The sequence below is a fragment of the Cimex lectularius genome, unplaced genomic scaffold (assembly GCF_000648675.2).
Source record: "Cimex lectularius strain Harlan isolate CLEC.00 unplaced genomic scaffold, Clec_2.1 scaffold73, whole genome shotgun sequence".
Taxonomy (NCBI): Eukaryota; Metazoa; Arthropoda; class Insecta; order Hemiptera; family Cimicidae; genus Cimex; species Cimex lectularius.
Genome location: NW_019392632.1, coordinates 1,365,683 through 1,390,645, shown reverse-complemented (window position 1 = coordinate 1,390,645; position 24,963 = coordinate 1,365,683). Strand labels below are relative to the sequence as shown.

The 24,963-nt window shown below is 33.5% G+C and overlaps 3 protein-coding genes across 8 annotated transcripts; 2 read left to right on the top strand and 1 right to left on the bottom strand.

The window, feature by feature from the left end:
* Nucleotides 1-1,713: 1,713 nt before the first annotated feature.
* On the bottom strand, nucleotides 1,714-11,673 carry LOC106662829. Its single transcript, XM_024230445.1, has 11 exons — nucleotides 11,370-11,673; nucleotides 6,407-8,502; nucleotides 6,290-6,341; nucleotides 6,139-6,217; nucleotides 5,668-5,837; nucleotides 5,376-5,599; nucleotides 5,251-5,319; nucleotides 4,948-5,192; nucleotides 4,439-4,643; nucleotides 3,812-4,378; nucleotides 1,714-3,265 (listed from the first exon to the last, which is right to left on the bottom strand). Exons 2-11 carry the CDS (start codon nucleotides 8,441-8,443, stop codon nucleotides 2,630-2,632), a joined length of 4,284 nt encoding a protein of 1,427 aa, XP_024086213.1. The 5' UTR covers nucleotides 8,444-8,502; nucleotides 11,370-11,673; the 3' UTR covers nucleotides 1,714-2,629.
* A 3,071-nt stretch (nucleotides 11,674-14,744) lies between these two features.
* LOC106662921 (erythrocyte band 7 integral membrane protein-like) lies at nucleotides 14,745-16,871 on the top strand. 5 transcript variants are annotated; one of them, XM_014387370.2, is made up of 8 exons: nucleotides 14,894-15,001; nucleotides 15,057-15,087; nucleotides 15,144-15,160; nucleotides 15,219-15,374; nucleotides 15,437-15,534; nucleotides 15,597-15,758; nucleotides 15,820-15,985; nucleotides 16,041-16,534. In XM_014387370.2, the coding sequence occupies exons 1-8, from the start codon at nucleotides 14,984-14,986 to the stop codon at nucleotides 16,131-16,133; spliced, it is 741 nt and encodes a 246-aa protein (XP_014242856.1). In that variant the 5' UTR covers nucleotides 14,894-14,983; the 3' UTR covers nucleotides 16,134-16,534. The 5 variants fall into 5 exon arrangements, with proteins under 5 accessions (XP_014242855.1, XP_014242859.1, XP_014242860.1 ...); XM_014387371.1 differs by having other exon boundaries at nucleotides 14,917-15,001; nucleotides 15,046-15,087; XM_014387369.2 differs by having other exon boundaries at nucleotides 14,745-15,001; nucleotides 15,057-15,160; nucleotides 16,041-16,871.
* A 436-nt stretch (nucleotides 16,872-17,307) lies between these two features.
* On the top strand, nucleotides 17,308-22,963 carry LOC106662877 (mitochondrial cardiolipin hydrolase-like). Of its 2 annotated transcripts, none has more exons than XM_014387311.2 (3): nucleotides 17,308-17,735; nucleotides 22,426-22,610; nucleotides 22,674-22,963. In XM_014387311.2, exons 1-3 carry the CDS (start codon nucleotides 17,461-17,463, stop codon nucleotides 22,901-22,903), a joined length of 690 nt encoding a protein of 229 aa, XP_014242797.1. In that variant the 5' UTR covers nucleotides 17,308-17,460; the 3' UTR covers nucleotides 22,904-22,963. The 2 variants fall into 2 exon arrangements, with proteins under 2 accessions (XP_014242797.1, XP_014242796.1); XM_014387310.2 differs by lacking the exons at nucleotides 22,426-22,610; nucleotides 22,674-22,963 and adding exons at nucleotides 20,987-21,171; nucleotides 21,331-22,187 and having other exon boundaries at nucleotides 17,320-17,735.
* Nucleotides 22,964-24,963: the final 2,000 nt, after the last annotated feature.

Here is a 24,963-nt window from a genome sequence, read left to right as displayed (position 1 = left end):
AAAACTGGATAAATCAAATTTTAGCAAAATGAAAAAGCGCATCTCAGTCGATGCCTGGATTGGTATCCGGAGTTCTCTTTTGCATAAGTGCAAAACCGCAAATGTCTACATTGAAGCTAAGGGTTTCTATAATCTTCCAAACAAGCAGCAGTCAATGTGTTCGGATTGAAATGTCAGTTCCAACTTACTGCTTTAGTGTATAAATGAAACAAAAGTTTACTAAAGGGAAAGAAAGATACAAGAAAATAATTCTTGTCATCCAGGAGGGCTTAGTGCTTGGGTGCCGCGAACAAGGGGTCAAACCACTTTCATATAAAAATCAAATTCATCTCCTAGTATGGCAAATACAAATGAGACACCCTAATAAACACTTGGCCATCAACAACAAATGTATAAACAAAAATAGCAAAACCTGAAATATTATTTCAAACTGATAATATTGGCAAGAACTTATAAGTTGTCTAACATTTCAAAGGGTTTCAAATAGATCTCACGTTTGATTTAATTTCAATTATATTTTGTTTATAAAATTCACAATATTTCCCGAACAATTATCTAAAACAAACAAAACCCATTTCTGAACCCCAACAGTGAAAATATTCTTGTAACAAAACAATGTATAATATTACAATTCTTAACTTATTAAAAAAAAAAAAAAAGGAAGGGAAGAAAGAAAAAGGAGGAAAATCATATAAATTAATATCATACATAACAACTTCATGACAAATAAAAGAGAAAACCAAATTAATAATTAATTACTTATATACGTATATTATATATATTATGTATAAAAAATTTTACACTAACTTTGGTACAAAACTTTTCATGCATTTTGTTTAAATTTAACATATATTTTAAATAAAATAAGATTACAAAAAGAAAGAAGATACAATAGAAAAAAATTTACAGTAGTAATAATAAAAGTAAAGGGACTGGTGTCAAAATCAAAGTTTAAAACTTAAATAATGTTCATTCAATTAAAGTTATTCTCTAAAATATTACACATAATTATTTTTTACGTGGTGTTAATCTTTATCACTGCACCACTAAGAACGTACATAGTTTCATACATATCTTTCTTTTAAATATAATTACACTCAGTTTTTTAAGAATCATATAAATATACCTTTCATCCTAGTTCTTTATTTTGAGGCACTTGCATTTAGAAATAAATAAATAGAACAGTTAAAGGGTAAACAGCAAAGGCACAAATTGAATCGGGCGGTCGGCTGTAACATATCCAAAATTGATCCTCGCTTCTTTTATGACTAGTCTTAGAAATATGTAAAATTTTCTTAATCCTAAATGCTCTTAAGCACACAAATGTTGTTTTGCTCTTATTATTCCTGAGACTAACATTTCAAAACATTGTTATTCAAATTTTATTCTTTTTCTCCTTAAGTTGAACACAGACTTTTTGCAAAGCCGACCTAATTCCACCTTAAAATGTATTTGATTATAGTTATTTATAGAAATATATTAGATGGAAATTAGATAAATCAAAAATTAAGACAAAATCAAATAGGAACCGTCCATCAGTCGAAAAAAAAAGAAGAAAAATAGAAGAAAAAATAGCACTTCTGGCTTCTTGAGATTCCAATCCCAAACAATTCCATCTTGCAACTTCATGTTTTCAATATATATTTTCTTCCATAACTAGTATATAAATTTTGTCAAACTTTACAAAAATATGTTGCTTTATATATATATATATTTTTTTTTAAATTAAATCTAATATATAATTAAATATAATGCTATCTAACCAATCATATGTGACAGCACCATTAACAAAACCACAATAGAAGAACCTATATATTTCTTTCATGCCAGCTGAGTGAAAAAACAAAATGTCATTTTTAAATTTTTTACCAGTTAAAAACAAATAGTTTGTAAACCACACCTACCATATTGAGTATTAGTGGAATTGAATTTTGAAAATACATTTAATTTTACTTTATTTTATTTTTCTGAAAAACAGTGCATATTTCGCAAATTTGGTCCCTACAATGCATGCAAGCTATTCTAAAATTCAATTCGTAAAATTGTCAATCTAGGACAAACTATCTAATAGTGCATATTTAAAAACACCGTAAAAAAATATTGTCTATTGCCAATAATTAACAATACTTTCCGTTGTGTAATTTTTATTATCAAAACTGTAACTTGCATGTGCGTATGTGCATACTTATGCATTAAATACAAGTAAGATTACCCAAAATGCTTAATTTAATTTTGCTCAATTAGAAAAATGGATCTGTGTTTGGCCATCTGATAACAGATCTTGATAAATTTCATTTTGTACCACATCAAAATGCATGAATCATTTTATGAATAGCATGCAATGAGAAGAAAAACAAAACATTTCCACTGTACTTGGTAATAAATAATGTGCTCTTACAATAATTTGAAAGACTATAAAATGGAAAAACTGAACTGTAGTATTTTATAATTATAACTCATTAGGAACTCCAACTGACATAAAAGAACAGGAAAAAAACATTGAAATATTTTAACAAAAATCAACAAATTTCAACATTTGCAGTCTCACTAAAGGCGATACCTATTTATATTCAATTCAAAATAGTTACCTAATTCCGTCTTCCATTTTAATAATAATTATAAAAATAAATCAGGGTTGATGTGTAGATGGCTCCCTGAAAACTGAGATACTCGGCTTTTCTATGGGAAGATGGTGTCTTACAGGGGCGACTTGCTTTTCGATTGTAATGCCAGAATGTCTTAAAGTGATAGCTGGAGGTGGGTTATGTGAGGGATGTGACTGAGAGGAAGAAGCCGGCATTGATACAACCGTCAAGGCTTTGGGTAATTTTGGCAAAATGGGCCTGTTACGATACTGCTGGCCAAGTTTTAAGAGAGGAGGTGGCTGGGAAATGCTAGAATTATAATTAACCATACTCTGCTGATGTCTTTGTTGGTTCAATTGGTAGAATTGCTGCTGCTGTTGGTATCTGATTGGTGGGGCCATGCGGACAAGTGATTTAGCTCTGTCTAAAGGAGATATTTTCTTCTTTGCTTGCTGCCTCATGTACATTTCACGGAATTTGTCAGGCATCGGGTGTTGCTGAGGCATTTGGTGTTGCTGAGTCATCTGGTGTTGCTGAGTCATCTGGTGTTGTTGCATTGGTACCCTCATCTGTGGCTGCATGTGAGGTCTGTGTTGGATGGTCACTTGGGGAGGACGACTTTGTTGAACCGTATTCAACTTTGGTGAAGGAATTAAGTGTTCATTTTTAATCTCTGTTACCTAAAAATGCAAACGTTTTTGAAATGTGTTTGAAAATTCGAACTATTTTATTAAAATCTTATCAATCATGCAAACAAAACATATTTTCAAACAAGTTCTTGCACAAAATTCTTAGATTTAAAAAAAAAAAAAAAATCACTGAAATTGTATTAAATCTGACTCTTTTTTTAAATTACATTTAAACGTAAAATACATATAACAAATGTCATTAAACGTATAAATCTATACTGGTCTGTCTGTCAGATGTGTTTAGAAGTCAACCATGTCTTGGCTTAATAGCTTAGTTAATGAGGGACTGTGTGGAGATGTGTTTTTGGTATTTTGTTCTCAATTAAATGTATGAAAACAGACTAACCAATGAAGATGGCAAAATGTGTCTATGGGTTTATCACAAAAATTTCAATGTGATTATTTTTCCTCGTTATATGCCTCACAGATAAATCCCATGAACTATTATTTTATTGGAGAAATGATTTTAATTTATTCTTTTTAAAATAATGGGAGAGATATTTAAACTACAAATATTATATATATATAAATAATTACTTCAATTTCTCCAGTGGCTGGAAATACTGGATAAGTTGGTTTTGGAGGTTGTACGGCTACTTGAGGTTTGGGCTGTTGCAGCTGAGACTGTGAAAGTGGCTGCTGAGCAGCCTGTGGTAGTGGTGTAGACACCACCGGTTCATGTGACTCTTGTGAAATCTCCTGCTCTTTTTTAGGGACTGGAGTGCCTTCGAAAGCATGTATCCGATTTTTGGCGGATGTTATGTACTTGACTGCCCTCTCGTCAGCATCTGGCCTCAAGACGAGGAACCCGGCTCGCCAGACTTTCTCCAGCATAACAAGGTGACGAAGGAATGATGATTGGCTCCCATAAGGCCTCTGCAGTTCTGTCCACAACTGCTTTGTCTTCTTGTCAAACATTATCGTTGATGTGTACCTCTCCCATGAACCATCTGGTGTCGATGAGCCTTGGTACTCTAGCTGGGCAGAAAGCGCGGGTGAATTTGAACCATCTGACTTGGGACTTAACTTTGAACCTGCAGTATTTCCCTGTTGCCCGATATTCAAATTGCTCAAAGTTCCAATATTGACATTGCCAAATTTCACCTGAAAGTTGTATATAATTAGAAATTTCACTTGACCGTTTTAAATTATTATAGAACCTACCTGTATTCGGGCTTGTTGCTGAGGTTGATCACCAAGAAGTGTAGCTAAACCGTGTAAAGACATCATTTCATCCTTTCCTTTGTCATCACTTTCATTTTCAACATCACCATTTGTTGAGGTGCTCTCTTGAGCCCTCATGCCTCTTTGAACGTCCAGTGAATCTTCATCACTCTCACTCAAGGCAATATCAAGAGATAGTAAAATCCTAATGACAATTTTTTTTTTTAAACCTTACTCCCACTATGTGTGATGAATTAGTGACCATTAGTCGATGATTATTTGGAAATCGTGAGATGCGGTCTGGTGTGATGTAGGTTTCAGAAAAACATTTTCTTTATTGTGCCAACATTTCAATCTCTGGGCCCTGAAGATGATCTCAATAAAGATCGAAATGTTGGCACGATAAACAAAATGTTTTTCTGAAACCTACAACACACCAGACTGCATCTCTCGATTTCCGAATAAACTTACTCCCCCTATTAAAAATATATATAAAAGTATAAACTCACTTCCGCCGGTAATCCCTGTAAAAGGCTTTTTTATCAGGAGGGATTGCTTCAGTGTCAGTATATTTGAGACGGAGATCGCTATAGTATCGACAAAGCTTGCATAGGAACAGATTATCGGAGAGTCTTGCTGGTATACCGTCTTCAGCAAGCATCAAGTTTAATCTGTCTGTTTCTAGACCAAGGGAGAAAAGGTTGTTTCTGTTCAGCCTCCTCCGACAGATACCGCAAACCGTAAGATATTCAACCTTTTTAAAAGTAACTATATTAATAACAAATTAATGAAAATATTTATTCTTTGCTTACCCAGTTGTGATGATTTATGCATAAAGGATAGAAAACACCATGGCCCGGTTTATCGGTGTCAATCTCAAGCTAAAAATTCGTTATTTCAACTGACAAGAAAAAGGCGAGAATTAATGTACATTTACCTTGTGATTAATGCTTTTTTTCAACTTGATGAGCCACTTTCTTTTCATCGTCCTAGTCGCTTTCTCTGTACAACCTGTGACACAGCATTCTGCCGATGCGGAGAGTTTGGATTTGACGTTGTTCCCATTGCCTTGAATTGACTTAGACGGACAGTTTGCCTTCCTGTCCACATAACGATAACACGCATCACAAAGACAAGATTCACCAGTTAGGTGTGGTTCATCTGTAAAAACCAATAAATATAAGAAATAAATACAAATTGACAAAAAGGATAATAAATGTGATACTGACTTTGTAATATTTTCTTTTGCCTCTCTTCCCCTTTGAGTTGGGCAACATGGCAAGGTGTATCCAAAGAGCCGAATTTGCCAAAGCAATAACTGCACACATCTGAGCATAGGCGACCGGGATGAATTGAAAATGAAGAACTTTTCTCTGGGATTATGAGGGATTCTTTTTCACTAAAAACCATCACAAACCATTAATTACGCAATAATTTAAATTGGGAGGTTAAAAAAATTAATTGCTAAAAACCAAATATATTGGGTTGTCCGGAAAATAATGCAGGATTTTGGTATTAAACAAAAAAAAAGAAACTAGTTACTTTAAAGCAATGTTCTTTAATCNTACAAATGAGTAATCCTGTAAACGTAAACAGAATATTTTATATAGATTTTTTTTAATGAAAACTTAAAATCCTGCATTATTTTCCGGACAACCCAATAAAACATTAAAACTTTGAAAGCCTACAGTAGATGTTACCTTATCCCCTTATCTTCTTTGTTATCAAAATCTTCTGCTGGCGAACTTGGCAAACTATTAGGATAAATGCTGTTTGATCCTAGAATAAGAAATAATAATTTAAAAAACAAACATGTTTTAACTAATATTTCTATATTTTCAACCAACTCACCCATTTTGTTCTGATTTATGTTCTGGACTTCCTGATCCTCTTGACTCATAGCCTTTAAATGTAATTATTCAGTTAAAACACTTTAACTACACATAAAAAGAAAACATACAAATTTACCTCTGAACATATTTTATATTCAAGTTTGTCATTTGAAGAAATTCCACCCTCGGCCCTTTTGTAAACCATCTGTTTCTTGTCTCCAAATCTGTTTAATTTGATAATGGCTTTCAACGTCCCAGTATAGCCTTCAGAGCGTTTTTGTGGCTTTTCCTCGGAGTCCAACGATTTGAGACCGAGGGCATGGAGGACAGATTCCTTCATCTGTTTTTGTTCGCTGGTCATTTCAACGGTTTCAACCTTTGATTCATTTTCATTTTCACAGTTATCTTGGGTATCCTCAGCCGTTTTCTCACTTTGTTCCTCTTGAATTTCTTCTTGTGGTTGATCTTCCTCAGAAAATTCAAAAGTGTTGAGTTTGTTGGCTCTATTCAACTCTTGTTGTTCTAGTTGTGTCTGAACTTCTGCCAGGAGCTTTTCATCTATCTCATTATCCTCGTTTTCAATACACTCTTCATATTTATTTTTTTCGACTTCTTTAACATCCTCTTTTTCTATGGATGCCTTTGTAGAATCTGGTAATACATCATTGCTAGGCTCTGTTTGGTTTAAAAGTTCAATCTCATCATCAGGGATAAATAGAGATAAATTGCTAATCGAATCGTTTGCTTTATGAGGCACATCTGATGTAGAATCTGCATCTAGAGTTTCTTTCTTTGGGGTCACAATTTCTTCATTTTCTCCATCTGATTTTTTATTTGGTGTTTCTATTACAGGATCCTCCTCACATTTATCTGTATTTGGTGTAATAATATTTAATTCTTCTTCTTCTTGCATCCTCACTATTGTTTCCTCATCTTTTGCTGAAGCCTGCATTTGTTCAGAAGAACTGTCTTTACTTATTGCTTCTATTTTTTTAATCTGTGCTTCTTCTTCTTTATGTACTATTTCACTTTCTATTTTTATTTCAACTGGTTTGACTATTTCTTTGTTTAAATCCTCTAAACATTCGAGTTGTTCATTCACTGTTTCCATTTCTAAATTTTCATTTTCTGTGTCAGTCTCAAGTAACATTTCTTCTAATTTATTTTGAGCTTCATCGACTCTTTTAGTTTTGTCGACCTGCTGAACATCCTCTACTAGTGGGAGATCAACGAATTCAGCACATTTTTCCGATTTTGGTTCTATTGTCATTTCTTCAGCATCTCTCTCAGCTTCGTCATCCTCTTCCTCAGCATCTTCATCTTCCTCTTCCTCCTCTTTTTTTGGCGGCTTTTTAATTTTTTTCACATGCCACATTGAACACCTCTTCCTTCTTTTTTTCCTAACTACTCTCTCTTCTTGCAATTTTGTTTCTTTTTTAGGATTTTGTTCCTCCTCTTCTTTTACAGTTTTCTTCTCTTGTTTCTCTTTCTTTGTATCTTCATTTTTCTCATTAAATACATTTGAGTTAGAATCAATTTTTCTTTTACGACGGACAACAGGGCCTAACTGTACGAAATTTTTTAAACGGTTTTTCTTTTTTAAAATATCTGTCATACTTCGTCCACTTCTTAATAAAATGGGAACTTTTGCCTTGCTAGAATTGATCCTTGTCGAACGATTTGAAGGCTCAGATTCACTCTGTTTACCTTTTACTTTTTTTAATTGCTTATTGGTCTTATTCGATGGAGGGACTTTATTCCCGGCTTTGTTAGGTTTCTGATTATTTTCATCCCTCTTCGCCCGTTTTGGAGGTGGCTGACTTTTTGTGGGTTCTAACTTTCTTTTGACAGCCCCTTTCGGGTTTATTGTCTTCTCCTTGACTGGTTCCACCTTTTTCTTCTTACTGGGCGCCATCAGGGCAGTTTTATTTTGGAATATCAACCTGTCTATCAGTGTCGGCTCTCTACTGAGAAGTACTTTTCTGGCGGACAACTCTGCCAGCATATCAGCAGGCTCAAACACAACAGGTTTGGCCCCTGTTTTACGCCTCTGGCTTGACGACTGCTTCTCCTCAGAGCAGTCGAAAAGGCAGGAACAGTTTGATAACTCACTCAAAGTGCAACTCACCAGACGCAGCCCATTTCCACTTTCGACGCTGCCGTCCCCATACATCGCAGACCTGCACGTTCATCTAACATCATTCACTATGATTGTCAAATTCAAAAGCTTTACTGAAATAAAAAATAAAACAAAATTAGTATTCCTATAAATTAATGATGGGACTGTGGAATCTGGCAAAATAACTAAACAGAGATGCTAAGAGATAGATCTACCATATTTGCTACCTCAATGTCCAGGTCCAAATTTTCTTTTGGGTATAAACAGCACATAATTAAATATTTTTAGATGTGAAAATTTATATTCAACTAATTTTACTTTTACAATATTCAATAATTCTTGCAAACTATGCATGACAACAATGATCAAAGTTGTAAATGAATGCTGCTAGTAGAAGTAGCATATGAATATGAAGTTCTTCTCAATTCAACAAAGATTTAGTCAAATTTACAATTTTAAAATTGGACTGTATCTCTTGTTGAATGGACAGGTAAGGTAACAAGCCATGACACCCTGGCCTCATATTAACTGTTTAAGAAATTTTTAAAGCTTTATTGTATTAACATTTTTAAGTTTTTTATTGGGTTGTCCGGAAAATAATGCAGGATTTTAANTTTTTTTTTTTTTGGCGTTATGAACTATGCATATTAGCCATGTGACAAATTCGTATATGTGTGTTCAAATTTGGGGGGTTATTGGGAAAAAAGGGCCAGGGGCAACGGTGGGAATCGAACCCACGACCGCGGCGTGAGAGTCTCTCATGCTAACCACTCGGCTACCGCGGTCCCCCAATTTAACAAATATGAAATTCATTCAATACTGGCCAATTATTAGAATCAAACATATTATACGGTGGCAAAACTTGTATATCAAAACTGTAGCTTTAAAAAGTGGAGCGTACCAACTTCAGACAGAATAAATAAAACCAAAACAACGAAACTTTGAAATGTGCAAAATAAAGAAGTGAGAAAATTATATTTTGAAATCTTTCATTGACTGAGAGATCAGATTCATCAATTCATTCAGATTCATTTTGAAAGAGGAGCTTGACCGCCAACTCTTCAGGATGATGTCATTATTACATGAAAAACTGTTTATCTTTGATCTGTCAGATCAAAAAAATTAATACTTGATTTGGTCGACGAGAAAATCTAACAGTATATGCTTTAAGCCAGGGCTTCCCAAACTTTTTAGCCTGCAGACCCCTTTCACAGAACAAAATCCACTCTCATTCAAATACAATTAGGTACTTATAGTATATAGTCAATTAAAGTTTTATAAATTATCCAGTCCATTCCTAATTAGTGGATGGAGGATTATCACTATGAAAAACAATTAGAATAACATACTAATAAAATCCAGAACACAAAAATAAAATTGGGCAGAATGGAATCAAAAGGTAGGTAAAAATTGAGCCAAATTCAGAATTAATAATCTATCATCTGGTAAGCCCTGGTATTTAGTTTTGGTGGCTATATAGAGAGAAAACCCAGATTCGCATAAGTAAGTTGGGACAAACACATTTTGCTTTTTCAACAAGTTTTTTATGGAGCCAAAAATGGAGGTAAGTACATACTCGAAAGTAGATTTCAAAGAGGATTCTGAAGTAATTTCTATCAAACATTCTTAATCATTTTAAGATAGTAGTTGGCTTTCTCAACTGAAAACTGTTTGACCACCCATGATCTTCCAGCATTGTATCTCGAGCTGATCGAAAGTAGTACTCAAAGGACATCTAACTTCGAAGGTGTTCACATATTTCATCAAGTGCCCTTCGTAAACTCAGTTTGATTTCTTTTAAAAAATAATTTAACACAGAAAAACACTCCAACTCTTCCTTCTCAACAGATTCAACCCAAAACTGATTTTTCTATTGAAGGCATGGATTTTGTCATTAGCATCAAAAGTTGTGATACTCTTCCCTTGCTAAGAAAGACTTATCTCATTCATTTTCATGAAAATATCTGATAAATAGAACATTGTACATTGCCATTTCTCATCAATGAAAATGTTTGTCAATTTGACATTATAGACCATCAACAGAGGTAAGACTTCGGAACTTAATTCCTGTATATAGTTTTTCCCACGAGAGCCACCTCACTTCTGAATGATGAAGGCATCCCATATCGTCACATAATATTTTGAAAAGTCTTGACTTCAATTGCCGTGACTTGATATAATTAATAATTTAAAGATTCATCCAAAACTTTCTTAAAAGAGGCTGGCATTTGCTTCATAGTTAAGCTCGCCTGTGGAAAACGCAATAACACAAACTTTCATTTTCAGTACCCAGCTTAAACAATATGAAATTCATTCATTACTGACAAAAAATATGGATCAAATGGATATACAGATTGTAAAGAACTAATTGTGAGTAGGAACTATCTTTTTATAAAAATTGAACACGAATACTCACTACACCATTTATCGTTTCTAAACAGATTGTATGTTGGTAAATATTGGACCATCAGATGGATCAAGTGTTAGGATGGTGATCAAACAGAAAAAGAACCATTCGGCTAATATGTTCAGCATAACTGTACGCAATATCTTTAACTTACTATGAAAATTTTTATTATTTTAAATTAATGACATTTTTTTAATGAAAACTTTATATGAGGGGTAGGATGTTTTGTAGGCAAACCCTTTTACATTAAGTTATTTACACACAAATTTTCATTTTAAAAATATATTGCACATATAAAAAGTGCTGTATATAAAATAGTTTATTCTTTTCCATTAGCTAAAAAATCAAGTTCAAAAGCGAGAAGTGGGTCAGCTTTTAATTTATCCGGGACATTTAATTGTTAAAATTTAATTGGAATGGAGGAACGAGGTGCGATATGAATATGCAATAGAAAGCAAATAGGAATTTTTTTGTTTGATGTAGAAGTAGAATTTTTACAAATTAAAAATACTTTGGAATAGTTGTATATCCTCCGGTGTTAAAAAAGTTGTAAAACAGATTAAAATGGCTTACCGAATTTGTTTAAAAAGCAATAAAGCCACTCGAGATTATACCCGTCTCCAACTAGCGGTAAATCGAATATTATCATAACATTTCATTTTCCCATCCGTGGAGAGAAGGGGAGCCGACGGGTGAATTGTTAACAAATCAACAAAAACGGAACTCGAAACTAAGCGAAAAAAGTTAGAAAAAAATAAAAAAGAAACACAAACACTGTATAAAAAAATAATTTAAATCTATAAAATCCGGGCCCGACTCTCAGAAGTCTTCCATGTTGTTTTAGCTGTTTTGGTCTTTTGGTTATGTTTAGAGGATGTAAAAAAAGAAGGGGAGAAACTCCAGAACACGACGCTAGGAGACGGTCTAGCCGCTTTCTAGCGACGGCCGGCCCAACAAAGCGAGACTCGACGGACGCATTCTGGCGTTGGCAGGGTCAATGCCGAGCAGCAGCGAGTGCCAGGACCGTCTTTCTTGTTTGCCCCTAGATCGTCCTTATTTGGCCTCGTGCATTTCAATTTCACGGCTTCTCGTCTAATTTTAACTTCCGCACTAGGGAAAGCCAGCAGTTAATTTATGTCCTACTAATTAACAACTACAAATAAAAATAAGGAAAAACAATTTACACATCCTAACAAACTACCTGGACAATTAATTTATTATACATGCAAAGCCTATCAAATGTATACAATAGTTACAAATATACTTAGGAAAGATAATATAGATATTCACTGTAAAACATAAATACATAATTAAAGAAAATAACAGAACTTACAACTAGAACTTACAACCCACATGGTTTTCAACCTAACAAATCAACCACTTCAAATCTTCCGCTGTTTGAAAATTAGTAAATGCTTCTTTCCACAATAAATGAGTTGTTGAAATTTAGTTGGTAAACTCCAATTTTATGTAACTCCTTGCCATCTCAGAAATCAGAAAATCTTTTTTTATTGAATATAAAAGAACAAATTTTTCACTACTCTACCTGATGCATCGGATGACGATATAATGTAACAACATATGCAATTCTGTCGATTTATTTAATATTTTTGTTTCCTCATTAAAGCATAATTTTATTTAGTTTAAAAAAAAGTTAAAAATGTACTATGTATTTAGTTATAATGCTTAAGTACATTATTTATATTATATATTTATATAAATTTATATTATTGTATATATTTATTATCTTAATATAACTATATAGACAGGGTGTTTAATTAAATTTTATGTTGTTTATTTATAAGGATTTTATTGTCTTTTTCAGTGATGTATAGTACAGTTTTATTCTTTATTAATGTTGAGTTAGTTATAAGTATTTGTATTTTTTCTCCTTACTTTTTATATGTTTTGTTTAAGAAATGGGTTTTTGATCCATAAAAAAATAAAAATAAAATAAATTATGTATAAAAATTGACATAAGTTTATACATATAACATTGAAATTGTTGTTTTCAAGTAACAAAGTACAAGCAGAAAATCTGATTACACAGATTTTTCTATACTAACTTATTATAAGCATAAGGGGCACTATGGCAATGAGGAGGCGGACAGCCTGGCCAAGGAAGGTTCAAATACTGAGTTCGTCGGACCATAACCGGTATTACCCCACTCTTTAAGCACAGCAAAAGAGAGTATAGGTAGCTGGGGCATGAAACAATTCCTAAAGGAATGGAATATGTCCCCAGGATGCAGACAATCGAAGGAGTTTCTGAAGGAAATCAAACCTAAAGAATCGAAATGGCTATTCTCTAACTCTAGGAGGGGAATAAGGAGGCTGATAGGTATCCTAACGGGCCATTGCCCCTTGAGAAGACACCTCTTCATAATGGGTACTCTACCAGACCCCTTCTGCCGCTTCTGCGAAACAAAAGAAGAAACGGCCCGACACTACCTCGCAGAATGCGATAGGTATGCTAGGGAAAGATTTAATACTTTCGAAGGAGAGGACATAACCAAAACACTCCCCAGGATAAAATGGTCCACAATCCTGGGGTTTGTGAATAGGTCCAATAGGTTTATACAGGACTCGTGAGCCGACCAGGTCCCGGACCTTCTAGGGATGGGGTACGGGCCTACTCAGGCTTTTAACCCCTCGGGTCCTGGTCGCCCACCCTGTGTAATATATAACTTATTATAAGAAAAAAAAATCAGCTAACTCTTTTACTATTAAACAGTCAATTTATTGTATCATTAAGAAACTTTATTAGTAAAACTTAATCAATCAAGCATTTATGAATAATTTGTACAATGTTTGATTGTAATCAAACTAAGTTAATTATCAATTAATTAAGGTTTTTAGTTGAAATAAAAGCGGACCACAAAAACTAATGAATTTAAATTCACCAGTTTCGTGGTCCGCTTGACCAATTATTATCTTACAATTAATTAAGGTTTTCAGTTGAGATAAAAAAGTCAATGGCACTAGCGGGAAAGTTAGTGTCCGAGTGGATCGAGGTCACGATAGCTCAAGTGGTAGAGCAGCGGCGTATCTAGCCGAAGATTGTGGGTTCGAATCCCGCTCGTGCCATTGACTTTTTTATCTCAACTGAAAACCTTAATTAATTGTAATTTATTAATAATGTTGCTGAATTTCCCCCTCAGAATATAAAATTCTTACTCTTGGCTGATGATGTCAAAGTGTACCTTAATAATGATAATGACACAAAAAAACTTCAAACTTTTTTTTCTTTTTCCTACTTCTTCTAATTTTATTAATTGGTGCTCAAAAATTGACTTAAACTTAATTTTGATAAATGATTTGCAATGTCATTTTTTTAGATGTAATAAAAAATTAATTCATCCTCTTTTAGCAACTACAAACTGTGACAAAAGATCTGGTGTAACATTTACTCATGCCCTTGAATTTTTCCTGCATGTAACCAATATTCAATAATATTTGGAAATGAATTTTTGTATCCAGGACATTTTATATATATAATTTACTCTTTAACAACTCATTATTTTCAATATTTATAAATCTATAATTACAAAGAGTTCTTAGCCAGATTGGTCAACTTATTATTGTGATGGAGAATTCTTTAAAATACTTTACTGTTCCTATGCTTCTGGAACCATCTGGAATATCTTCTGTAGTATGGTCTCCTTAGCTCATAAAGCATATCAATAACACTGAAACTATACAAAAGAAATTCCTATTTTCATTTTTTTTATCTCCTCACACTAGAAAACTTAAGATTTAATTTTCTTATAAAAACTCCTAAACAGCATTGACATTCCTCATTTATTGGCCCTATTAGATTCTCAGTAATGCCTTAGATGAATTGAATGCCATTTATGTTTTTACTTATAAAAAGAGTGTTGTCGACCTATAATTACATATACTTACAATGGATAATAAATCATATTTTTATTTTTTTTAAATAACAACCACATTTACCAGCTGCATTTCATTTGTTTGATTTTTTCTGAATTCACTGGTGAAATATAGTCTAAAAATCAGTAAAATATTTGTGCAGTGCAATAAGTGCCAAGTTTTTCAATCGTCATCATATTAAAGTTCTACTTGTACTGTACTGCTTGTACTATACTAATTTGTTCACAGTTGAAGAGTGAATACTTACACACTTTATCGGAGAAAACAAAATATGTATCAAAGCTTAGAACTACATGAACCAACAAACCAAGGTAATTTTGTTATTGTGAATTCATTCTATTTGAATTAGCAATAGTAATATTTTAGAATCAAATGAAGAGTCCAATCCTAAGCTTGAGTTAGCACTGATTATTCTGTCTTACATCTTTGTCATTTTAACATTTCCTTTGGCAGTCTTATGTGTATTTCAGGTAGATTAATATATTTTCATTCTACTTTGGTACAACAATTATTTTAAATTATTTAAAGGTAGTAGCAGAGTACGAGAGAGCGATAATATTCAGATTAGGGAAGATGAGAGAAGAAGGTGTAATAGGGCCTGGCTTATGTTTTGTCCTGCCTTGCGTAGACAGTGTAGTAATAGTTGATCTACGCACTGTGTCAATGAATATACCTGAACAGGAGGTACAGATCATTACTTAATTTATCTATCTCAAATGATCAAATAATAATCAAATTTACTTTAGGTCATAACTAGAGATTCGTGCAGTGTATCAGTTGGTGCTGTTGTTATTTACCATATTGAACATCCTCTTTTTGCCACGCTTCGTGTTATAAATTACAAGTATCATAAGTTAAAGTCATTATAATATAATTATAAAAAAATGTTTAAATTATTTTGTACAGTGATGCAACCCATCAGTTAGCTGCATCGACTTTACGTACTGTCCTTGGGCAGAAATCGTTGTCAGATATTATGACACATCGGGAGTCAATAGCAAAGACAATGAAAGAGTTTTTGGACAGAGCAACTGACCCTTGGGGAATCAAAGTGGAACGAGTTGAAATGTAATAACTTAAAAAAAAAAAAAAATAAATAAATTGATACGTATACTTGCGGTTGTTTCAGAAAAGAGATACGACTACCGCCTCAAATGCAGAAAGCAATGGCTGCAGAAGCAGAAGCTGAGAGGGAAGCAAAAGCCAAACTCATCACTGCAGAAGGTGAAATACTTTCAGCACAAAAACTGAAAGAGGCTTCGTACGATCTTGAGAATGACCCAATCGCTGTTCAAGTATATTATATTAAACAAAATAATGTACATCAGAGTAATTTTTTTTTTTTTTCAGCTTCGGTATCTGGAATCCCTCAATAGTATGATTGGTGAAAATAAACAAACAGTAGTTTTTCCAGTTGATTTGTTTCAACCATTGTTAAAATAACAAAAATGATTTCACTGCCAATGCCTTGTAACGTTCTCATTGTAATACTTTTTAAAATTTAATTATACTGTTGAACACAATCAATCATAAAATCATAAAAAGTATACAAATAAATGAGACATATAAAAAATGTCTTAAAATGAAAAGAAAATTTTGATGGATCCTTTCAAATAAAAATAACAAAAACTGTTCGGAATAATAAAAACCCTAAAAGTAATAGTGAGGTGTTACTATTGTATTCAGCTGGAGAGATCCATGCACTAGAACTCTATGAACAAGAAATAATAAAAAAAGGATTAAAAAGTCCACATTCAAACATATTCTCGGAGTAAGGAATACTTTAATTAATAACTTCTCTTCACCTTCATTTCAAAGCTGATCTGGGAATGACTAACATATTTCTAATTTTTGGGGAAAATATAATTGATTAATTCTGATGTGAGCGCCAGGTCACGAGGGGAAGGAAACGAACTCTGACAAACTAGCATAAACAGGTCTCACACCCTTTGTCCAGAATCCCAAATTGGCATACCCCAAAACACCAAAGTGGATTCAGACAAATGGATGAAATTACCACACACTAGATGGATTCACTAGGGGCAAAAGAAATCAAAGAAATCCCTTGACATCACAATCAGGAAAATGAAAATGAGGCTATTGTCACCAATAACGCTGGAAAAAAATGTTTTACTGTCTGTAATCCAAACATATCTGAAGTCAGTGATAAAATGTAGACAGTTAATAAATTCTTATATTATTTTAAAACTTTTTTTTGTAATATAAAAGAGCATGCAAAAATGTAATATAAAAGAGCAGTGTCAGTCAACTTGGCTGACTGACTAAAGTCCATGTCTAAGTTCTAAAAATTATTTTAGACATTGTATTTGATGATAAAAAATAATAAAACGAGTTATTATACAAGATTACATGGATATTTTTTGGTTTTGTTAAGTCACAAGCTTATCAAACATCTAATGATGATATTCAAGTATATTTTGTTAGCAGTGCATATCCATCCTGCTGTACTATTTTATTCATACTTAATGTTACAGTTATAGTTTCTGCTAGTATGAGTATGAGTTTTGTGCATTTAACATTGTTTCACCAATTTGTCAATGTTTAGTCATGTATACAAATGTTTGTAAATAAAATGTAGTTTATTGTTTTTCCTTGTGCAATCTGGTGAGCATTATACAGAGTTCAATTTGCGATCCCTGCTCATTGCTCCTTGCTTCCTTCGTTTGTCATTTTTGTCGGCTTGCAGATTTATTGTTCGTTAGTATTATTAATTATTATCGGTAGTAGTTGTTTTTTCTTTCAAACAGTTATGAGCAAATATATGATTCCTTCGCTGTCTGACTCGTTCAAGGCTAAAAGGACCCTTTTGGTCCTTGGAGGCTGCGCGGTCTCGCTTTATTTGATAAACAAGTACCTCGACAAGTACTTGGCCGGTTACTTTTTGCGGCTTAAAAGACAAAAAGGGCTCGACGTGCTTGGCATTAACAAGCTGCTCACTTTCGGCGTCAGCAGCCGGCCCTGCAACGGTCACAAATTCAAGGAATTCGACTGCGGTAACTTGGATTGCAACTACGGCCGGCTATGGTGATTGTCTTCTCTTCTTTCAAAATTAAAAAAAAAATCTTAAGACCTAAAACTAAAAACACACCTTTTGCCTAGAAACGTAGCATGATATTTTAGAAATGCACTTTATTAAATTTTTTTATCAACCTTCCAAGGGTTTTGTGTATGTAGTCAACGACCAATTGTTAAACTGGCATTGGTATAAATATAAATAAAGCCAAGACATCCTAATGTTAGAACTTTACCATTCGATTCTACCGAAAAAGCATTAAAAACCTCAAAAAAAGAGGTTGGGTTGGTAAAACGGAGGAGCTCTTCAGCGTTGAAAGCGTGTACAGTTTAACTGCTTTCAGAGGATCAGAGTCGAATGAGAAAGATTCCTCTTTTCTGTCCAACTGTCTTGACATGGTTGACACGCTGACTTTTGAGCTCAAATCTAACCAGTTTATGGTTGATCAGGTATCAATAACGGATGGACTATACAGTAGGCTCTCGTTATTCGAGCTTTCATGATGCTCGTTGCCCTCCTGTTGATGTATGTACATATTGTTTTCCTGTGTGCGATAAACTTTGTATATGTTAACGTACATCGTATTTTTCTTATTGAAAAAAAATCCTTGAAATATGTCTAAATAAATTCATCAACGATAAGCACATACAATACAAGAAAGTGTCTGCTTGGTATGCAGAAAATGCTTAGAAGCCTGAAATTCGAGGTAACTATTATCCATGATTTTTGTTATCTGCAGTGATGCTTAGTGCATATCCCCTGAGAATAACAAGAGTCTACTGTCCTTCCGTATCAATAAAAGAAAAAATCCGAACACTTGTATTTATTTGTTTATTTCCATAATAGCTATAAAGATCAATAGTTGACTTAAAGTGTTAGTTATTAATAAGTTGTTGTTTATCTTTATAGTGTTAACTCTTTTAAACTCTTTAGAATAAAAAGTAATTAAAATCAGGTCTATTTCATCCTTTCCACAGCAAACTTGTTGAGTAATTTTTTTTTGTTTTCTTTGATGTCACAATAAATTTGAGTAAAAAATTAATCAATAATTTTTTTTAGTTTAAAACAAGGTTTTAAGTTGAGAAGACCTCTCCCAGCATATGTTTTGGCAAACAATATACGCAGCATTTTTTTTTTTTTTTTTTCGAATGGATACCAGGGACTGGAGGAGTTCCCTCCTGAGTACTGCAGCTGAGCTGTACACCTTATTGTACTTTATCCCTGGCTCCATATTTTGGGGAAGGGCTCGTAACACAAATGTGAACTTGAGCCCCCGTTGTACCGGTGTCCTTCGATTGAAGAAACTCATTTTTGAAGGGGGTTGGGACCAAATTCAGGTTGCTGAGATCCGATCCCGCCCTTTCCATTGATGAGTGCCTTCCATTAAGGTATATTGAGGAAGTTCTTCTGAAAGCGTAGTCCCATTCTCTCCATTTATTGGGGACAACTTCATATTAATGGATGATAATGTTTGACCGCAGGTAACTTGAGTTATCATCCATTACTTGGATTACCAGAATGAATTTGCCAGCATGTTCTCCAGACATGAATCCCATACAACGCTTATGGGACCTGAAAAAGAGACAGGTTAGACATTGTTCGCCACCTCCAAGCGTAGAACAGCTTCAAACTGCTCTTGTTCAAGAATGGGATTCTGTTTCGCAAGAAGAAATCTGATCATTTATTTTTAATGATGCCTAGGAGACATGAGGCCAGAGGAAGTAATATGTGTTATTAAGAGCAAAACTAGGTAATCAGTTGTTAGTTAAATTTTAATCTCACTAAATGATTTATTGGTATTTTGGTGAATTTTCTTTCAATTATTCATCATAATTAATTTTGATTAAAACCCATAAATTTTTGATCAGGTTTAATTTGTTTATATTAATAAGTATGTTGTAATTAACATACAACTATAAAAATACATGTAGTTTAAAATAAACAACAAAATACGAGTGTCCGGTTTTTGTCTTTGAGTGTATAAAGCGAGTAAGATTGAGTACTTGAGCACAGTAGTTCTGAAAAAAAAATTTTTTTTCATCAACCTTATTTTCTGACCACCGGTTTGGGTTTATATCCTGACTCCATTATTTAGCAGTGCCCACACATCGTTGCTGCTGTTGAGTGAAAGGAGTACTGCTCCAGTTTGCTCCTAGATGTGAAGCCTTCGATTGGGTATGGCCCTATTCCTTTTACCTAATACTAAAATCTTACTAGCCAACAGATACTTTCAAGTCATACTTAGTCACCTCAAGGTAGTATTTTAGGACCCATCCTAGCACTAGCACCTTTCCCTTGTACTCGAAACCTGCAAACCCATGTCTCAACCCTGAGCAATGGAAAATGACAATAAACAAACAAAAACAACATGCCATTGTCATCTGCTCACATTTATCTAAACCTTTGGCTAAAAATTGTCAAACAGCTTACACAGAACGCACTCGTGACTCATATGATAACTCCGCAGATGCTTCAGACTTTTTAGACTACTGGACAAACGATCAGAACTGACTTATATTTTGTATTATATGTATTTATATACCCATTCTGACCAATTTAGACATACTGTACCTAACTTTGGGGTCTCTCCATCGTATCCAATCCTTAAAAATCCATAATCCCCCAAACCATTATTAATGCTTTTATGTATCTTATTTTACCATTCACAATTCAAAATGTCCTTCAAGTAGCCAAAAACACTACAAGTGGCCAAGTGGTTAGGGCTACCATGTGGTTTACCATGCTATCGATTTTTGGTTCGAATTGCAGCACAGCACATGGTTTTATAATTTTTAGCAGTATGAAAGAAGTATTGTAAAGTGGTTTGACCCCTCATCCATCTCTCCCAATGGGAATTTGGACATCGAGCTCTCCTGTATGAAAGGATCGCTTATTTATTTATTTATTTTTTTTAATAATTCCAAAAATTATACTTTCACACAATCCTAATGTCAGTAACCTTTCATCCTGCATTATTCCAGATAATCCTCACCGATGATTAGAGCATTATTGGTCTTGTGATCTTCTAAGTGTTAGAATGATTTATTGAGTAGTTCCTCCCCCCCCACATACACTGATGTGCAATTTACTTGCATAGCGGTTGGCACAGATTTAAATAAATCTTTTTTTTAAATATCAAGTGAACCTGAATTTACTATATACAGTGTGAGAGAGCCTTAATGGTGGAATATTAAGTAGTATCTAGTGTATTAATGTGTAAACTTTGTAACACAACATTTAACAAAAGTCATTCTATTTTCAGCTATATGTTGAGTTTTATTGAAAATGCTCGAGTTTCCGTTGATATATGCATTTATATAATAACAGCCAAAGTGTTTGGTGATGCGATAATCAACGCACATCGAAGAGGCCTCCGAGTGAGAGTGATTGCTGATTCAGACATGTCATTTTCAGCGCAGTCGGTCATAAACGACCTGAGGTTAAACGGTAAGCATATAAGTTTTTATTATTTTTGACTGTTTCTTTAAAAAAAATCAAGGAAATATAAAATATTAATTTAAATGTACTTGTTTGAGATTTGAGAAATTTTTATTTTATTTTTACTTCAAAACCATTAAAATCTAAGTTTTTGTTTTTTCACTGTAGAAATTCCTACTAGGCAAAGGATGTCGCCATATATTATGCACCACAAATTTGTCCTCATCGACGGGCACATCCTGCTCAACGGGTCGATGAATTTTACAATGACTGGAGCATTTTGCAACTGGGAAAACGTCATGATCACGACGCAGCCTGAAATGGTGAAAGCTTTCGCCCTCGCATTTCAAGGGCTGTGGGAGGATTTCGCCCCGGGGAACAAGACGAACACACAGGAACAACAGCAACACCGAAAGAAGACCAACATACAAAATATGTAGCATAGATAATGAAAAACGATTTAATAATGTGATACTTTAGATGTTTATGCTTAAAATAACTTTTTTTTTAAATAAAAACTTTTCCATAAAATGATCACGGCAATGATTAGACTAAGATTTGGCTATAATTGTCTCCCTGTACATCTCAGGAGACTTGGTGTTGTGGGGACCGCCATTTGTCCACGGACAGCATATCCATGGGGACGTAGACCATGTGATATTGGCATGTCCCAAAACCATGGTTGTTAGGGGACACCTGTACTCTGTTCTCATTAACGGCGGAATACGACTACCTACTAGGGTATAGACAAAGACGAAATAATGAAGGTGTTGTACAACATAATAGTCAGCAATGTTGTACAAATGTAATAAAATATCTTGAAGACCACTTAAAAGAGCATTGAGTCCCCTGGCATGTACAGCTGGTGGCTTTGGTCAAGTCAGACAGGGCCAATGTTTAAGTACAAGGCCAGAAGGAAAAAAACCAACAATTTGTTTTTAATATCATTTTTTATTAACAAAAAATCTGTGATAATTTGTGAGACTGATATTTAAAACGTTAAATAAATTGATTTTTTTACCAAACAGTTTTCTGAAGATATTTCTACCTCGAACCTTTAAATGATTTAATCACATCTATTGCAAACTGACAAAAAATCAACATATTGCCATTTTTCAAAATTTCAGATTCACTAATATTAAATTGAAAATAATTGGCATTAAAATGTTTCATTTCCTTTTATTTATAAACCAGTTCTGGTGAAGGTCTTGTTAATAATTGTTATAAATTGTTAAGAATATTAACACGTTTGGATTTTTACAGTCATGCACTGAACTATATACAAAATGCTAAAAAATCCCTTGACATTTGCATCTATATCTTTACTGAAAAGATGTTCATGGACGCTGTCATAGCTGCGTACAACAACAATGTGGCCATAAGGTTAATAACTGACTGTGACACATCTTTCAGCCAGGGGTCAATAGTACCGCAACTTCGCCGACTAGGTACTCTCATTTTTTTTCAGTCGTAAAAAAAATCAGTTTTTAAAAAGGAAAAGTCCATTTCAGGTATACCAACAAGGCAGAAGATGTCAAAGTATATAATGCACCATAAGTTCATCATCATTGACGGAGAAATCCTGATCAACGGCTCTATGAATTTGACGACGACTGGGGTCTTCTGCAACCATGAATCTGTGATGATTACAAGTCAACCGAGCCTAGTCAAACTGTTCTCAGAAGAGTTCCAAAAGGTCTGGAAAGAATTTGCAATCGGCAATGTATTCCCAGAAGAATAATTTTTAATTTTTAAAATGATTCAAGTTTTGTATATTATAACATAAATATTTCTATTGTTATCCTATTATTGTTAATTACCACTTTCTATCTTTAACTTAAAAAATATGTCAATGCTACTGATCTAAGAGAAAACAAACTAGAAATTATGTTATTTTATTTACATAATAAAAATTACTTTAAAAAATCCTACATATAGACACTGTTAAATGTTATCATCCTCTTCAACACCAGTAATGGAATTAGCCATGTCTTGGGTATTCCCCTTTTTTTGCATGGTTACAGCTCTGAAGGATTGTGAGATGGACAATACTAGATAGCATAGCTAAGTCCTTGCATGGAATTGTGTGGCTAATGCGTACATATATTTTTATTAATTTTTGTTATATTGATAATATAAATTTTAATTAAAGATTATACTGAACTATATGAATATTTAAATGTTTGATCTAATGCAGGTGTTTGAATTTGTTATTTTATTGTATACTTTAATTTTACTAGTGTAGATGTGTGTTTAAGTAGTTAAAAAGTTAAATGAATGAAATCGTATTGATTTCTCTTATCATTTTGTTAATGCTTTTTTTTAGATATAAATTTGTTTTGTAGAAGGTCATATAGGTGGAGGAATAGTTTATTTAACAATATAGCTGCTACGTGTTTTGGTGATAAGCCAAATCGTTCAAGCACAATACATATTATTCTAATTTTTTCCATTTTTTTTAATCGGCCATTCTCTACTTATCAACGAAGTAACAAATGCTTTTGTGACATCCAGGTTGTTAGAATGATCTTTTTATTATAATTTATTTAACTATACACATGTTTAGTAAATTTATATATTGCTTCCACTACACCCATACGAGATAGAAAACCAAATAATTGGTAATGAAAGACCATTAATTATAAATTATGAGAGTGAAGGCAGAAAATTAAAAGTTCTCGCACTCACGCACATTTGTCTTTTTCTTCAGCTGTCTATCCATTCCTTTATAACTTTATTTGCATTCCTATTGTTGTTTGTTGCCAGTCTGAAGTTCACTCAAGACCAGATCAAGGATAGCTACGTTCTTCCCAATCTTATTCTGCCAATATATTTTTTAAACTTATTTTTCACCTATCTAGCAAGAATGGTTCATGTCTTGCTCTTCATGTCATGACTCATCTCTTCATGCATATTTTAGAGCTCAATGTTTCTTCCAGACTAAATTATTTTTTCCTTGGATCTTTTTTCATTGAAGGGCTAATTAATTTTCAAGATGTGAATGTTGTCTTCCTTTCCATATGTCAAAAGACATTTATAGTTTAATTTTAATAAGATTGTGAGATGGCGTTTTTTCATAAGAAAGCAGCATTGATAGTCAAGCAGACCAGAAAAATCAGAAACAGTTGATTGAAACAACTATGTAAGTCGAATAAATCATTCCTGAATTATTTCCAGAACTGTTATGATAGAAGTTGATTGAAAATTGGGGTAAAGATTTATTTTTAACTCAATTTTATTCGAAGTTCTCTAATGTTTAGGGTTTGAGTCATTTCGGAACGCGGCTCCATTGTTTCCTTTTTTCAAAAGATTCGGCACACAGATAAAAGAAGGGTCTCAAAGTCTTTCTGCATTGTCAGTGTAGGTACGACAGATGCTACCATTTTTGTAAATGTCCAACATCATTTTTGTTGTGACATTAACAAGAAATGCTCTGTACATTTCAACCTTCGATCAAAGTCGAAATTATCTGGACTACTTCAAGAAAAGATCCGACCAAACATAAGGAAAATAAGCAGGTCAAACATGTTCTCAGCTATATTTTTCTCGCAGTCTGTCTCCTTAAATTGATTCCATGTTTTGACCCAAAATTCCAGTTTTCACTTTTAACTGCCTCAACTTTGGCATATCAGTGCTTCAAGTTGTTTTATTAGATTCACTCATTTTTCGCAAAAGTGGTTCGATGACCCGTTTTAGGTTCATGTGTTTGATTATGGTAAGTGGAATGATTCTTCGTGATGTTCTTCATGAAAAAAGACGTCTTTTTTTTACGTTATAATTTTTTTCTTCTGGGACTTGAAG

Bases quoted from the DNA above. Each gene is read 5' to 3' on its own strand.
- LOC106662829 (XM_024230445.1), bottom strand. From the start codon at position 8,443: ATGTATGGGGACGGCAGCGTCGAAAGTGGAAATGGGCTGCGTCTGGTG. The intron at 5,600-5,667 runs GTCAGTATCACA...TGGTTTTTACAG, and splicing joins GCAAAAGAAAATATTACAAA to ATGAACCACACCTAACTGGT. The intron at 4,644-4,947 runs GTGAGTTTATAC...AATTGTCATTAG, and splicing joins TACAGGGATTACCGGCGGAA to GATTTTACTATCTCTTGATA.
- LOC106662921 (XM_014387369.2), top strand. From the start codon at position 14,962: ATGTATCAAAGCTTAGAACTACATGAACCAACAAACCAAG. The intron at 15,161-15,218 runs GTAGATTAATAT...AATTATTTAAAG, and splicing joins CAGTCTTATGTGTATTTCAG to GTAGTAGCAGAGTACGAGAG. The intron at 15,759-15,819 runs GTAATAACTTAA...CGGTTGTTTCAG, and splicing joins AAAGTGGAACGAGTTGAAAT to AAAAGAGATACGACTACCGC.
- LOC106662877 (XM_014387310.2), top strand. From the start codon at position 17,461: ATGAGCAAATATATGATTCCTTCGCTGTCTGACTCGTTCAAGGCTAAA. The intron at 17,736-20,986 runs GTGATTGTCTTC...TTCTATTTTCAG, and splicing joins TGCAACTACGGCCGGCTATG to CTATATGTTGAGTTTTATTG. The intron at 21,172-21,330 runs GTAAGCATATAA...TTTTCACTGTAG, and splicing joins AAACGACCTGAGGTTAAACG to AAATTCCTACTAGGCAAAGG.